This window comes from Trichosurus vulpecula, chromosome 1 (assembly GCF_011100635.1).
Source record: "Trichosurus vulpecula isolate mTriVul1 chromosome 1, mTriVul1.pri, whole genome shotgun sequence".
Lineage (NCBI taxonomy): Eukaryota > Metazoa > Chordata > Mammalia > Diprotodontia > Phalangeridae > Trichosurus > Trichosurus vulpecula.
Genome location: NC_050573.1, coordinates 433,476,954 through 433,489,980, shown reverse-complemented (window position 1 = coordinate 433,489,980; position 13,027 = coordinate 433,476,954). Strand labels below are relative to the sequence as shown.

Genomic DNA, 13,027 nt, shown 5'->3' with positions numbered 1-13,027 from the left:
TGGGGCAGCTAAGTGGTGCAGTGAGTAGAGCACCAGCCCTGGAGTCAGGAGGACCTGAGTTCAAATCTGGCCTCAGTCACTTGACATATTTACTAGCTGTGTGACCTTGGACAAGTCACTTAACCCCAATTGCCCTGCCTTCCCCCTTGCAAAAAAAAAGAAAAAAGAAAACGAGGCAAAACGGGCCCATGAGGTAAGAAGAGGGATCAAAGGCTTGCCCAGAATTTTAATTAGCAAGACAAGATTTAAATCCAGACCCTCTGACTCCAGGTGCAGCTCTCCGCTATCCCTGAAGCAGAAGTGGCACGAAGGATAGATGCTGGGCCTAGAGTCAGGAAAACCTGAGTTTGAATCCAGCCTCAGAGGCTTGTCAGCTGTATGACCTGGACAAGTGATTTAACTTCTGTCTGCCTCAGTTTCCTCAACTGTAAAATTAAGATGATAATCATAGCACCTACTTCTTAGGGTGGTTTGAGGATCACATGAGATACTTGTGAGATTCTTAGCACAGTGCCTGGTATAAAACAGGAGCTTAATAAATGCTTGTTCTCCCCCCTAACCCCCAGCCCCCAGCCCTCTCCCTGGAGCAGCTGGCCTCCCTTCTGGGCTAAGCTTGTCCAGGCTCCGCTGTAGCCTGTATCTTGGGTTGCCTTCTCTGAATCCTTTGCATCATCTGCTTGCCTCTTATCTGAAAAGGGATGCCTTGGACCAGGGTTGCCTGTCTTATGCACTCTTTCTCTGCCTCATCTCCCTGCAGGTGAACTGCCCCACTTGTGTGCAGCCTTGTGATCCCACATTTGCACAGATCCCCTGCTCTGCTGGTCAGTAACTGCCCGCTCAGGGCTTAGTTTTGCCACACTGCGGTCCTGGCTCTGGTCGAAGGGATGGACCATCCCCTCCAAGCCTCCAAAGCATAGGGCAGGCTAGAACAGGTGTTCCACTAAGGTTAACGTTCATCGGGTCTCGCTGAATGGACTGAAGACAGTCTTGGGTAAAGTTAATCAGATTAGTACGAAGCCTCTGAACCGAAAACATTTCTCCTGGGCTTCAATCTCTCTTAAATTGGGGGGGGAGGGGTTCCGGATTTTGTGATTTTAGCTCCTATGTGGGAGACTCCTTCACCAATACACAATAGCAATTATTATGCAATTATGCCCCTACCTGGGGGCATTGGGAGGTTAATGACTTTGTCTAGAATCATATAGTCAGGATGTGTCAGAATGTGGAACTTGAACTCAAGTCTTCCTGACTTCTTTGTTGTCTCACTCTGTCTCACTCTTCATGACTCTATTTGGGGTTTTCTTGGCAAAGCTACAAGGGTGGTTTGGCATTTCCTTCTCCAGGTCATTTGGCAGATGAGGAAACTGAGGCAAACAGCGTGAAGTGACTTGCCCAGGGTCACACAGCTAGTAAGTGTCTGAGGCTGGATTTGAACTCAGAAAAATGAGTCTTCCTCACTCAAAGCCCACCACTCTAAATCCACTTTGCCACCTAGCTGTCCAGGAGCCAGATTGTAAAGCATTTTAAATACCAACATTGTTCAAATGGTTTTATTTATTATGTTATTTGTTTTGTATTAATTTGTATTTTATAGAGGTATTGGGAGCCACTAAAGATGTTTTTAGTGGGAGTGTGAAGTGGGTAGGTCTATGCTTTGGGAATAGCTGTTTGGCAGCTATGTGGAGGAGAGATTGGAGAAGGGAGAGATTGGATTACAAAGGAGACAAATTAGGAGCTGATTGTAAAGCCCTGTGAGTTGTGATAAGGGCCTGAACTAAAGTACTGTCCTCCAAGTGGCAAGAAAGAAACATAGATGAGGGATGTTAAGTAGGTAGAATTGACAAGACTTGGTAATTGATTAGACATGGTGGTGAGAGAGAATGAGGACTCCAAGGTTCAGAAGCATTAGTACAACACGTACCATTGTGGTCACAAAATACCCATGCTGGGGCAGGTACGTACGTTGTTATTAATGTTTAAAGTACCTCCACGAGTTTACAGAGCTGTTCTATTTCTCTTATGTCTGGGACTTAAACACATGCTTCAAGTAATAAGGGGATGATTCTCAGTGAAACTGGCCTCAGTTTCCTCATCTGTAAAACAAAGGGTTGACTTAGGAGGCCACTGAGTTCCCTTTGTCCTCTAAATATGTGTTCCTTTGATTAACCACTAAATCGTCAATGTAGCCTTGGCTGAATGTAAATGGCCCTTCTTATCCTCCTGATTGGAAGATGTCATGGTACCCTGGAAAGAACACTGTCTCTAGAGTCAGAGAATTTGGGTCCTCTGACTCAAGCACTGAGATCTTTTGTTCCTTCCAACAGGTTGTGGCCAACCTGACCTACAACTGTGAAAACCTAGGACTTGAAGAGATTCCTGAAAGTCTTCCAGCCACAACGAAATTCCTTGAGTTCGGTTTTAACTTTCTCCCTGACCTCCAAAGCTCAACCTTCAGCAGGCTCAGAGACTTGGTCTACTTAGATTTAACCAGGTAAATAGATCATTTTCCTAGGTGACTGCCGTGTTTTCATGGAGCAATTATACGCCTTGAGGGGCAGCACAGAGAAGCAGCTAAACAGCTAGCACTGAAGTCAGTAAGATCTGTGTTCTAGTCCTGCCTCTTGCGAATACTAGCTGTATGACCTTGGGCAAGTCACTCTCTGTGCCCTAGGCAATTATTGCTATCGTCCAGTTGTTTAGGTCTTGTCTGACTCTTTGTGACCTCATTTGGGGTTTTCTTGGCAAAGTTACTGGAGCGGTTTGTCATTTCCTTCTCCAGCTCTTTTTACAAATGAGGAAACTGTGGCAAACAGGGTTAAGTGACTTGCCTAGGGCTACGCAGCTAATAAGTGTCTAGCCTGAGGCCAGATTTGAACTCAGAAAGATGAATCATCCTGACTCCAGGTCTGGCATTCTATCCACTGACCCATCAGCTACCCAGGCAACTTTTAAAGATCATCAAATGATTGACTGATATTCATCAGCTGAAGGGATGCTTAGATCAACCAGATTCCCGTACTGATGAAATCACAGGCTTAGGGGAAAAAAACTCCATGCCCTATATCTGGCACCCATGGATGAGGATCCCTCAGGAGGTGTGGGCAGGAGAAAAATATGCCATGTCCCTCAGCAGGCTCCAACATTCCAGGTGCCATAGTAGATTGATTGTTAGACCTAGAGTCAGCAAGGCTTGTGTTCATATTCTGCCTCAGATGCTTACGAGATGTGAGCCACTGGGCTCACCCTCTCTCAGGCTGAGTTTTCTACATCTGTAAAGTAGAGATAACAAAAGCAACTGCCTCAAAGGGTTTTTTGTGAGATTCAAATAAGATAGACACACACACAACACACACGCCATTTTGCAACCTTAAAGCATTATGTAAATGCAAGGCATTTTATTATTAGCTAGATGGAATCAGGTTATACAGAACAAAGGGTACTTTGATGAGAACTATTGGAATGACCACAGGTAGAAGGTAAAATGTTTGAAGCAGAAGGGAAAGGAAGAGATGTCACAAAAATGGTGGTGATTGTCCATGATCACCTCAGGTCCAGCAGAGGTGGCAGACTGTCAGCCTACTCCAGATTGTGTTCTGAATGATATTAAAAAGTAATTGGGAAATGTTTAACAAAATAAATAAAAATACAGTACAACACAGATAATGTTAACTTGTGGTTTTCTAAGACCAGATGCAGCCAGCAATGATCCATTTCTGTTTTATTTTGACAATGCTACTTCAAATCATCATTTTGTGGCTCCCATTCCTCCTGGTCCCATTAAACGCTGTCCTGATCCATGACAGAGCTTTTGCTCCTAGGACCCCATACAAAGAACAATGTAGGCCTCCGCAAGAAAGGGGGATATCTCCCCCACCCCTCCACTTCCCAATCCCTAGCGTCACTTTAAAGTAGTGTTCACATTAACTAATTTAATCATGGGATCATAGATTTAGACCTGGAAGGGATCTTAGAAGCCATGTAGTGCAATCTTCTCATTTAAAAAAATAAAAATAACAGAAATGCATGTATGTGTACTGGTGTGCTGGTATGCTGACACCTAACAGGAATGGAAGACTTCCTTCTACAACAGCATCCCTAACAAACTAGACTTCTGCTGAAGCACTCTAAAAACATCTTGCCTCTTTTTGAAAAAAAAAATCTTATATTAAAAGATATCTTTTATTTTTATATCACCTTTATGGCTATATGTGTGCGTGTGTCTACACAGATACATACATACTACATACACACACACACACACACATACACATTTTCCTTCCTCCTCTCCTATCTATCCCTTATAACAAAGATTTTAAAAGGAGGAAAAAAGCAGTCTTGCAAAACTTATTAATACATCAATCACTTCTGATAGGATATGCCATATTTTGGACCCATGGTTCCCCAACTCTGCAATGAAAGGACAGAGGTACATTTTTTTCAACTCTTCTCCAAGGTTAAGCTTGGTCATTATAATTACATGTCATTCAGTGTTGCCAACTTCATCATTTGACATTTAAGGAAACTGAAGCCCAGAGAGATTAAATGAATTTCCTACGGTTGCATAAACAAGTGGATGAACCAAGATCTGAATGCAGGTCCCAAGATGACAACCAGCACTCTTTTTGACTATGCTATATTACTTTCATAATAGTTTCTAAAGGGCACGATTTATTATTATTATTAATTATCCTTGTTTTTATAGATAGGAAAACTGAGATCCAAAAAAATGAAGCAACTTGCCCAAAGTTACTAAGTAAATATTGTTCGAATTCAGATTAAAATCCGCGTCTTCTGACTTTTAGTCTAGACACAAGTGTCACATATATGGCAGCAACTCAAGCGCAGCCCGGTCAGATTAAAATGTAATTGGGAAATATTTAACAAAAATAAATAAAAATGCAATAGAACATAGACAATGTTAATATGTAGTTTTTTTTCTAAGTCAACATGCAACCTGCAGGGATCCTTATGTGCGGATTAGTGGCCTCTATTGCTATTTTAGTTTGACACCACTAGTCTAGGTCTCCTTCTTGGGTCTTTTTCTCCACTATGTCTCTGGGCTCTCTTATGGACCCTTCCTATAGGAAGAAAGTGGCAAAAAAACACTCTCTGGGATTACTCTAGAAATTTGCTTAAATTTCCTATACTTTCTTCCTAAATCCATGGCATTTACATGGACAACATTACCAACACCTCCTATTTCTATATCCCTTTGTGGTTAACAAAGTATTGGACATAATAGTAGGGCACTCCTCATGATGGCCCTATGAAGCAAGTAGAGTGTTCCATTTTATAGATGAAGAAATTAGGGATCAGAGAAGTTAAGTGATCTGTCCGTGTTAACACAGCTGGAAGCTCCAGAAGCCAGATTCAAACTTGGACACGTCCTGATATCAAGCCTGGTGTTCTTTCCTGGTGCTACAATGGACCCACTCTGGCCAGGGGTTTAAAAAGTGGGTATGACTTTCACCTTTATCATCGAAGAACCCCTGTTAAGCATTGTCTAGTGCATCAAGCTCCACGAGGAGGGAGGCAGCGGGGTGTGGAGGGAGGAAGCTGGGAGTAATGACAAGCACTTTGGACTTTGATTGGAGCCAAAGGACCTGGCTTCAGGTTCTGCCACCTATTCATTATGTGACTTTGAATAAGTAAGTAATTTCCCCTCCAGGATCCTCAGTTTCTTCCTCTATAATAAGAGGGTATTGGACAAGATGAATTCTGAGGTCCCTGCTAGCTCTAACATTATATAATGAGAGACATTGGAGGCACTGGCACAGGATGGCCTGGCATGGCATACCCACATCAAAGATGGCGCTGTGCTCTATGAGCAGAGTAGAATTGCAGTAGCTCTAAAGAAACATGAGATGCACAAATTTTTTTTAATATTTTATTTATTTATTTTCAGTTTTCAACACTGGCTTCCATAAGTTTTTGAATTTTTCTTCCCTTCCCTTCACCCCCCCTCCCCAAGACAGCATGCAATCCAATATAGGCTCTACAAGATGCACAAATTTAGAGACATTTCCATTCCTACATACGGACTATTCGTGCCCCACCTGTGGTAGAGCCTTCCGAGCTCTTATTGGTTTGATCAGCCACAGTCAGACACGTTGTGCCTTCACCTGGCAAAGCGATGTCATTCTTTGAGTAAGAAGGACAGCAACCAACCAACCAACATTGTATAAAGAAAGAGGATTATGTAGATTTGGCACCAAGAGCAACAGAAAATTCTGCCTGTGCCCTGGTGCCAACTGACCAGTGCTAGAAGGTCCACTGTAGCTACCCAGAGAAGTACAGAAAACACAAGTGTTAGCTCATTAATGTGGATCCTCCCCAAACCCAGAAATGATGCTCCCGGAGCACCCTTAGTGAGCTCCCTCATTCGTTTCTTCATTACTTTCCTCAGAATGCCCACCATATTAACAAAGTAGGCTCTAAAATTGGGCTTCCTGTGCTACATCACCTGATCTGGATGTTCTCGGACAATTTTCTTTCCTTTTTTTTTCAATTTTTTTCAATTTTCTTTCATTCTGGAAAATAGGGTTCTTGTCAAGTCAAATGAAATAATTTAGATAAAGCCCTTTGTAAATTTCAAAATGCAACAGGAATGCCAGCAATTATTATTGTTGTCATTGGTATTGCTAATTGCCATGGAAAATTGTATTGTCTATGAAAGAATGGAAACATGAGGCTTGGCTTCCTAGCTTATGCTTCTTTCCACAGTCCTCCCATCAGGACAGATAACATGTTTATTGCACACTCAAATATTACATGGCAAATTGGAAAGGAACGGACATATAGGAGAGTATAAGACAAGACCTTATTCTGAAATGCAAAGTCAGGATAAAAAATGTTCACATAACCCCTGTTTAGCTCACAAACTAATTCTAAAAAAGTATTACTATGATTATTTCTTAGTTGAATTATACATATGTATATTACATATATGTGAATGAAGGTATCTTTATATGGACACACATACATATACACTATTTTCATATGTATATTTATTTTCATTTTCATATATACATTCTTCATTTTAAACTATTAGTTCAAAAAGTGGTTTTATTCATTACATTTCAAAACACTTTTAAATTCATTCAATTACCTTTTTAAGAGCTTTCTAAATCAACTCAAAAATCTCTTGGTTAGGTCCTGGCTGATTTGTAGATAGATGGTCTAGCGGCCTATTTGTAAACCGTTTGATAAATGAATCAATACATGTTTCAAGTAACGAAGCTTTTTCAAAGTGCTTATCTACAAACTACCTTTTTTAAAAAGTGCTTTTCAAATTAACATTACTTTTTAAGATGCTTCTCAGTACCTGGTTAGGTGTTGGCCTCTTGTAGATGGCTTAGACCATCTGTAAACAGGCCATCTTCAGACGAGTTCCACATGATGAACCTTTTCTTTAGCAAGGAAGTATTTATCTGCAAAAAGGGTCAAGGAACACTGGTCAAGTGGAGGGAACTGCTCTTGGCCATTCAGATTGCGAGTGGTAGTAGTGGTACTTCCAAATAAACAGGAGGAATCAAATATTTTCCAAGCAGAAACTAGTTCTGTTGTCTTTCTCTGGATTTCTAACTCATAGCTATTGAAGCTCTTCCTCTGAGTGTCATTGCTTTGTTTATTCCTTTTATCATACATGTAGGTAATGGGAATGGTAATCAGCCAGCAAACATTTATTAAGCACCTACTGAGTTCTGGGGATACATAGAAAGGCAAAAGACACAGTCCCTGCTCTGAAGGAGCTTACAATCTAATGGGTGAGACAGTATGGGAACAGCTACGTACAGACATGTTGCATAAATTGGAAAGAGGAAAGACCCTTCCTATAAAAGGTGAGATTTTAGCTGGGGCTTTGTGGAAGCCGGGGAAGCTGGAAGGCAGGGGGAGGACTAGCATTCTAGGCAGGAGAACAGTCAGAGAAAGTGGCTTCAGGAGATGGGAGTGTCTGGATAAGCAGTATAAGCAAAATAATGAAATCTAACCAAAGATGACTAGTTTAGCATTTTAATTGAAATATCACCACTCTATGAGTAATGCAAATGTAAAAGAGCTGTAAAACTAATAGCACTTTCTTGATAGGTTAGTGTTTCTTTTTTTCTTTTTTTTTAATGGCAGTTAATATTCCGTTGCTTTGGGGTAGAACTGACCCATTCATCTGCAGTTGGGTCTCTGTAGAAAGACTATGTGGCCTAGTGGAAAGAGTGCTGAAGCTGAAGAAAAGCAGAGTCAAATCCTACTTCTACCACTTACTAACTGTGTCACCTTACCTTCTCTAAGCCTCAGTGATCTCACCGGTAAAATGGGAGTAATAATGATAATAACCTCCAGCACTTAGCTCGCGGGGTTGTTGTGAAGCTCCAGGGAGAAAATGCCAATAAAGCTGTTTCCAAACTTTGAAGGGCCATAGAAATTCCAGTAATTATTATCTGCCCCAAAAGGCTCATTTCCACTCACACATGGCTGGTTATTTCCCTTTGGGCTCACAGACCTTCTTTTCTTATCGTAGGCCTAAGGGGATCACTTTTGGGGTTCATTGAGTCTTAAGATTGCTTTTAAGTGTTGTTTTAAGCATAAAAGTATCACCAAATGACTTGATACTCCAGCAGCCTCCTCGCATCAGACAGCAGACTCGATGAATCCTCTGACAAGTTTCTTTATATATAGCTATATATATATAGGTTTCTTTATATATAGCTGTGGCATTTTCTCTCCTCTGGACAGCAAACAAAAAGCAGATACAGGCTGCAGAAGTGGAGGGCATTTGAGAAGAATTCCCACTAGGAGAACCAGAAGGGCAGCACCTCTGTGGGGAACAATAGTGGGGTGGGTTTCAGTATGTACCTAAGGGCCTGGTTTAGTCTGGGAGGCAACATGATAGATGAAAGTATTGAATATGGAGTAACAGGACCTGGGTTCGTACTCCATCTCTGCCACTTCTCTGGGTGACATTGGGCAAACTGTTTAATGTCTCTGGGACTCAGTTTCCTCATTTGTAAAATAAGAAGCTTGGATTAAATGACCTTTAAGGTCCTTTCCAGTTCTAGATCTGTGGTCCTATGGGCTGTAACTCTGCACCTATCCATCTATCTATCCATCCATCTATCTATCTGTCTGTCTGTCTGTCCATCCATCCATCTCTCTATCTATCCATCCATCCACCTACCTATCCATCCATCCATCTATCCATCCATTTATCTATCTTCCATCTATCTATCCATCCATCTTTCCATCTATCTATCCATCTGTCTGTCTGTCTGTCTATTCATTTGCTTATTTGCTTCTAACTGTTCTGTTCTCCATTCCTATCTTTTTAAGGTGTGAAATTAACTGGGTACATGAAGATGCTTTTGAAAACAATGATGACCTCAGCACCATTGTACTGACAGGAAATCCCCTGATATTTATGGCAGACACAGCTTTCCAGGGTCCTAAGGCCCTGAAGCATCTCACCTTAACCCAAACAGGCATGACTAGTGTTACATTTATTCCAATGCAGAATTTGGAAAACTTGGAAACTCTGCATCTTGGTAGTAATCATCTTTCATCCATTCAACTCCCCTCAACATTCTCTGCCCGTAACCTGAAAGTCCTGGACTTTGAACTGAATGCCATACATCACATCACTAAGGAAGATGTAGCATCCTTGAAACGCGCAACCAACTTAAGCCTTAACTTGAAAGGCAATAACATCCAGGACATTGAAGATGGGGCTTTCCACTCCACTGCGTTCCAAAGCTTGAACTTTGGAGGGATCTCTGACGTTTCTACTGTGTTAAAGGGGCTGCAGAATTCCATCACTCAAACTCTTTGGCTTGGGTCCTTTCACGATGTAGATGACCTAGATGTAAGCCCAGACATGCTGGAAGGGCTGTGTAATACGTCTGTGGAAGCCCTTAACATACAGTCCCGCTATTTCTCAAACTCAGTTGCCATTTTTCAATGCTTCACGGGACTCCAAGAGCTAGATCTGACTGAAACTCATTGGAATAGTTTGCCCTCTGGCATTGAAGGGATGAATCAGCTTAAGAAATTAGTGCTGAATCAAAACGCATTTGATGATTTGTGCCAAATCAACGCTGCCAGCTTCCCCAACCTGACTCATCTTTATGTTAAAGGCAACACACATAAGCTAGACTTTGGTGCAGGCTGCTTAGGAAAACTAGAAAACCTTCTGCACCTAGATTTAAGTCACAGTAAAGTTGTCTCGGACACCTGCTGTAATACTCAGCTGAGGAACCTGTCTCATCTGCAGCATCTGAACTTGAGTAATAATGAGCCACAAACTCTCCAAGGCCAGGCTTTTGGAGAATGCCCTCAGCTGGAGGTGTTGGACTTCTCCTTTACACATCTTCATACTGATGCTTCCCCAAGTCCTTTCCAAAATCTTCATCTCCTCCAGGTCCTGAATCTCTCTAACTGCCTTGTTGAGACCAGCAATCCTCAGCTCCTGGTGGGTCTGCAAGGCCTTCAACATCTAGACCTGAGTGGGAATCCCTTTCAGTCTGGGATCCTCACAAAGGACAATCTGCTCCATCCTGTGGACAGCATACAGGTCCTCATTCTGTCATCCTGCAGCCTGACAGCCCTGGAACAGCAGGCCTTTGGAAGCCTCGGCAAACTCAAGTACCTGGACCTACAGCACAACAGCCTGACAGGGTCAGGCTTGGCAGCTCTTAGCAATCTCAACAAAACTCATCTCAACCTGGCAGCCAACAGCATACATACCATTCCACCTAGTCTTCTACCTGTTTTTTCCCAGCAGAGCATCATTAATTTAAGTCACAACCCCCTAGACTGTACTTGTTCCAATATTCACTTTCTGACATGGTACAAGGAAAATCTGCACAAAATTTCAGACCCTGAAGAGACCACCTGTGGGGATCCCCCAGCTCTAAGGGGGGTGAAGCTGTCCAACGTGACTCTCTCCTGTGCCACTTCAGCTGTGGGGATCGTCTTTCTGGTGCTATTTCTTTTGACGGTCATCATTACGTCCATTGTCTTAGGCCGACGCTATATAATCAGAAAATATGAAAACATTTAGCTTTGAAGGTTTCCAGCAAAGGCAAGCATGCTCGCTGACCTTCCCTAAGTGGGTGTCCCCTCCCTGCTTCCTCTAAGCAGCCTTTTCAGCTTGACTCCTGAATCCTATAGAGATTAAGTACTTTCTTTTTCTTTTGTACTAGTGGGCTCCTATGCTGCAGACCACGAGAGGAACTTACCACTGTGGGCCCAAGGGTTCTGGTGGTGGGGTGAGCTGGACAGACACTAGTGAGAGAATGGAGTGCTACTGGCTGCCTGCCATCTTGCCCCCACCCTTTTTCCCACCACCAAGCCTCAGGACATGGCTCTTTGGTTCCCTCTGCTGGTTTCTCATTGCCCCCACTTCTCTCAAAGACTAGGTTCTTCCATGACTTTGTTGCAGGAAAGGAAGCAGGTATTTTCCTCCAATCTCTCTTGCTCTCCTCACTATAAATAGTACACAACCCTGCTTTTCCATTTTTTTTAAAGGTTTTTGTCTTTTGTTTGGTTTGGTTTGGTTTGTTTTTACTGTTAAGAGCTACAGGGACACAGCCAGAAGTATTACAATATATAAAAGATAATAGGGAAAGGAAGCAAGTTTATTTTGACACGGGCCTATTGCAAATGTCCTGGGGATATAGTTTTCAACCTGTTTAGGTCCTCCTCTCTTTTCTGACTGAAACTCATTCTCTGTTTTATCTTGAGAATTAGCCAGGCTAGGCCTGCCAGGGTCACATGTTGACTCAGATTCGAATCCACGATATGATAGATTTAGATTGGCTTTCCAACTGTCAACCAATTAATAAACATTTAGTAAGCACCTACTATGTGCCAGGCACTGTGCTAAGCACTGGGATACAAGAAGGGGAAAAAGCAGTCTTTGGTTTCAAGGAACTCACAATCTAGCGGGAGAGACAACAGTCAAACACACATTTACAAGCTATATACAGGATAAATAGGAAATGAGAGGGAGGCACTAAAATTAAGGGGAGGTGTAAAAGGCCTCCTGTAGAAAACATAATTTTGAAGAAAGTTAAGGAATACAGGAGGTAGAGAAAAGGAGGGAGAGCATCGTAGGCATCAGGGACAGCCAGAGAAAATCCCAGAGCCAAGAGATGGAGGGTCTCCTTGACAGAACAGCCAGGAAGCTGATGTCACTGCATCAAAGAAGACTGTATGTAAGGAGACTGGAAAGATAGTAGGGTGCTAGGTTGTGAGAGGCATTGAATGCCAAAAATTGGATTTTCTATTTGATCCTAGAAGCAATCGGGAGCTCCTGGATTTTATTGAGTAGCAGGGTGACATAGTCAGACTTGTGTTTTAGGAAAATCACTTTAGTGACTGAGTGGAGGATGGATCGGAGTAGGGAGAGACTTGAGGCTGGTAGACTAACCCGAGGCTGTTACAATAGTCCAAGCTTCAGGAGATGAAGGCCTGTACCAGTGTGGTGACAGTGCCGAAAGGGAGAAGAGAGTGTATTCAAGAGAAGCTACAAAGGTTATTACAAATTATTGTATTATCCTTTGGAAAGATCTTGGGTCCCGTGACAAGTTCATGGGATAATAGGATCATAATTTTTTTTTTAACTCAATGCAATCTGAGAGTCCAACTCTTCCTTCATACAAGAAATAAGTGTTAGAGGCAGGATTTGAACCCAGTACCTTTGACTCTAAATATAGAGTTCTTTTTACGGTGTCATATTTCCTAGTTTTCCCTATAACCTAGGTTTTTGGAAGCCCTGTGCTAGCCCCTTTGGTTCTTTGGACAAGACTTGACCTAACTTTCTCTAACTGGCCTCCAAAAAGCCTCCAAACCTTAGTGAACTGTCACCTCTTGGGGATCTCAATGACCTCAGTTTCCATCTCCCTCTATTGACTCATTCTTTATGCCCCATTGGTGGACCTGAAGCAAATTTAGAATTGTTAACCAAATTTAACAGCTAGAGTCCTTTTCTTTATCTATCTCTTTAATTAGATTGGCATCTGGGGCCCCACCCCCT

At 42.3% G+C, this 13,027-nt stretch overlaps 1 protein-coding gene across 1 annotated transcript in view; it reads left to right on the top strand.

Moving 5' to 3' along the window:
* The window catches only part of CD180 (CD180 molecule), a 33,223-nt gene extending 21,731 nt beyond the window's left edge, over positions 1–11,492 (top strand). The window contains exons 2-3 of the mRNA XM_036750054.1: positions 2,325–2,491; positions 9,325–11,492. Of these exons, the coding sequence (XP_036605949.1) occupies positions 2,325–2,491; positions 9,325–11,050 (1,893 nt within the window). The 3' untranslated portion in view covers positions 11,051–11,492. The remainder of the gene's footprint in view (positions 1–2,324; positions 2,492–9,324) is intronic.
* The last annotated feature ends 1,535 nt before the right edge of the window (positions 11,493–13,027 follow it).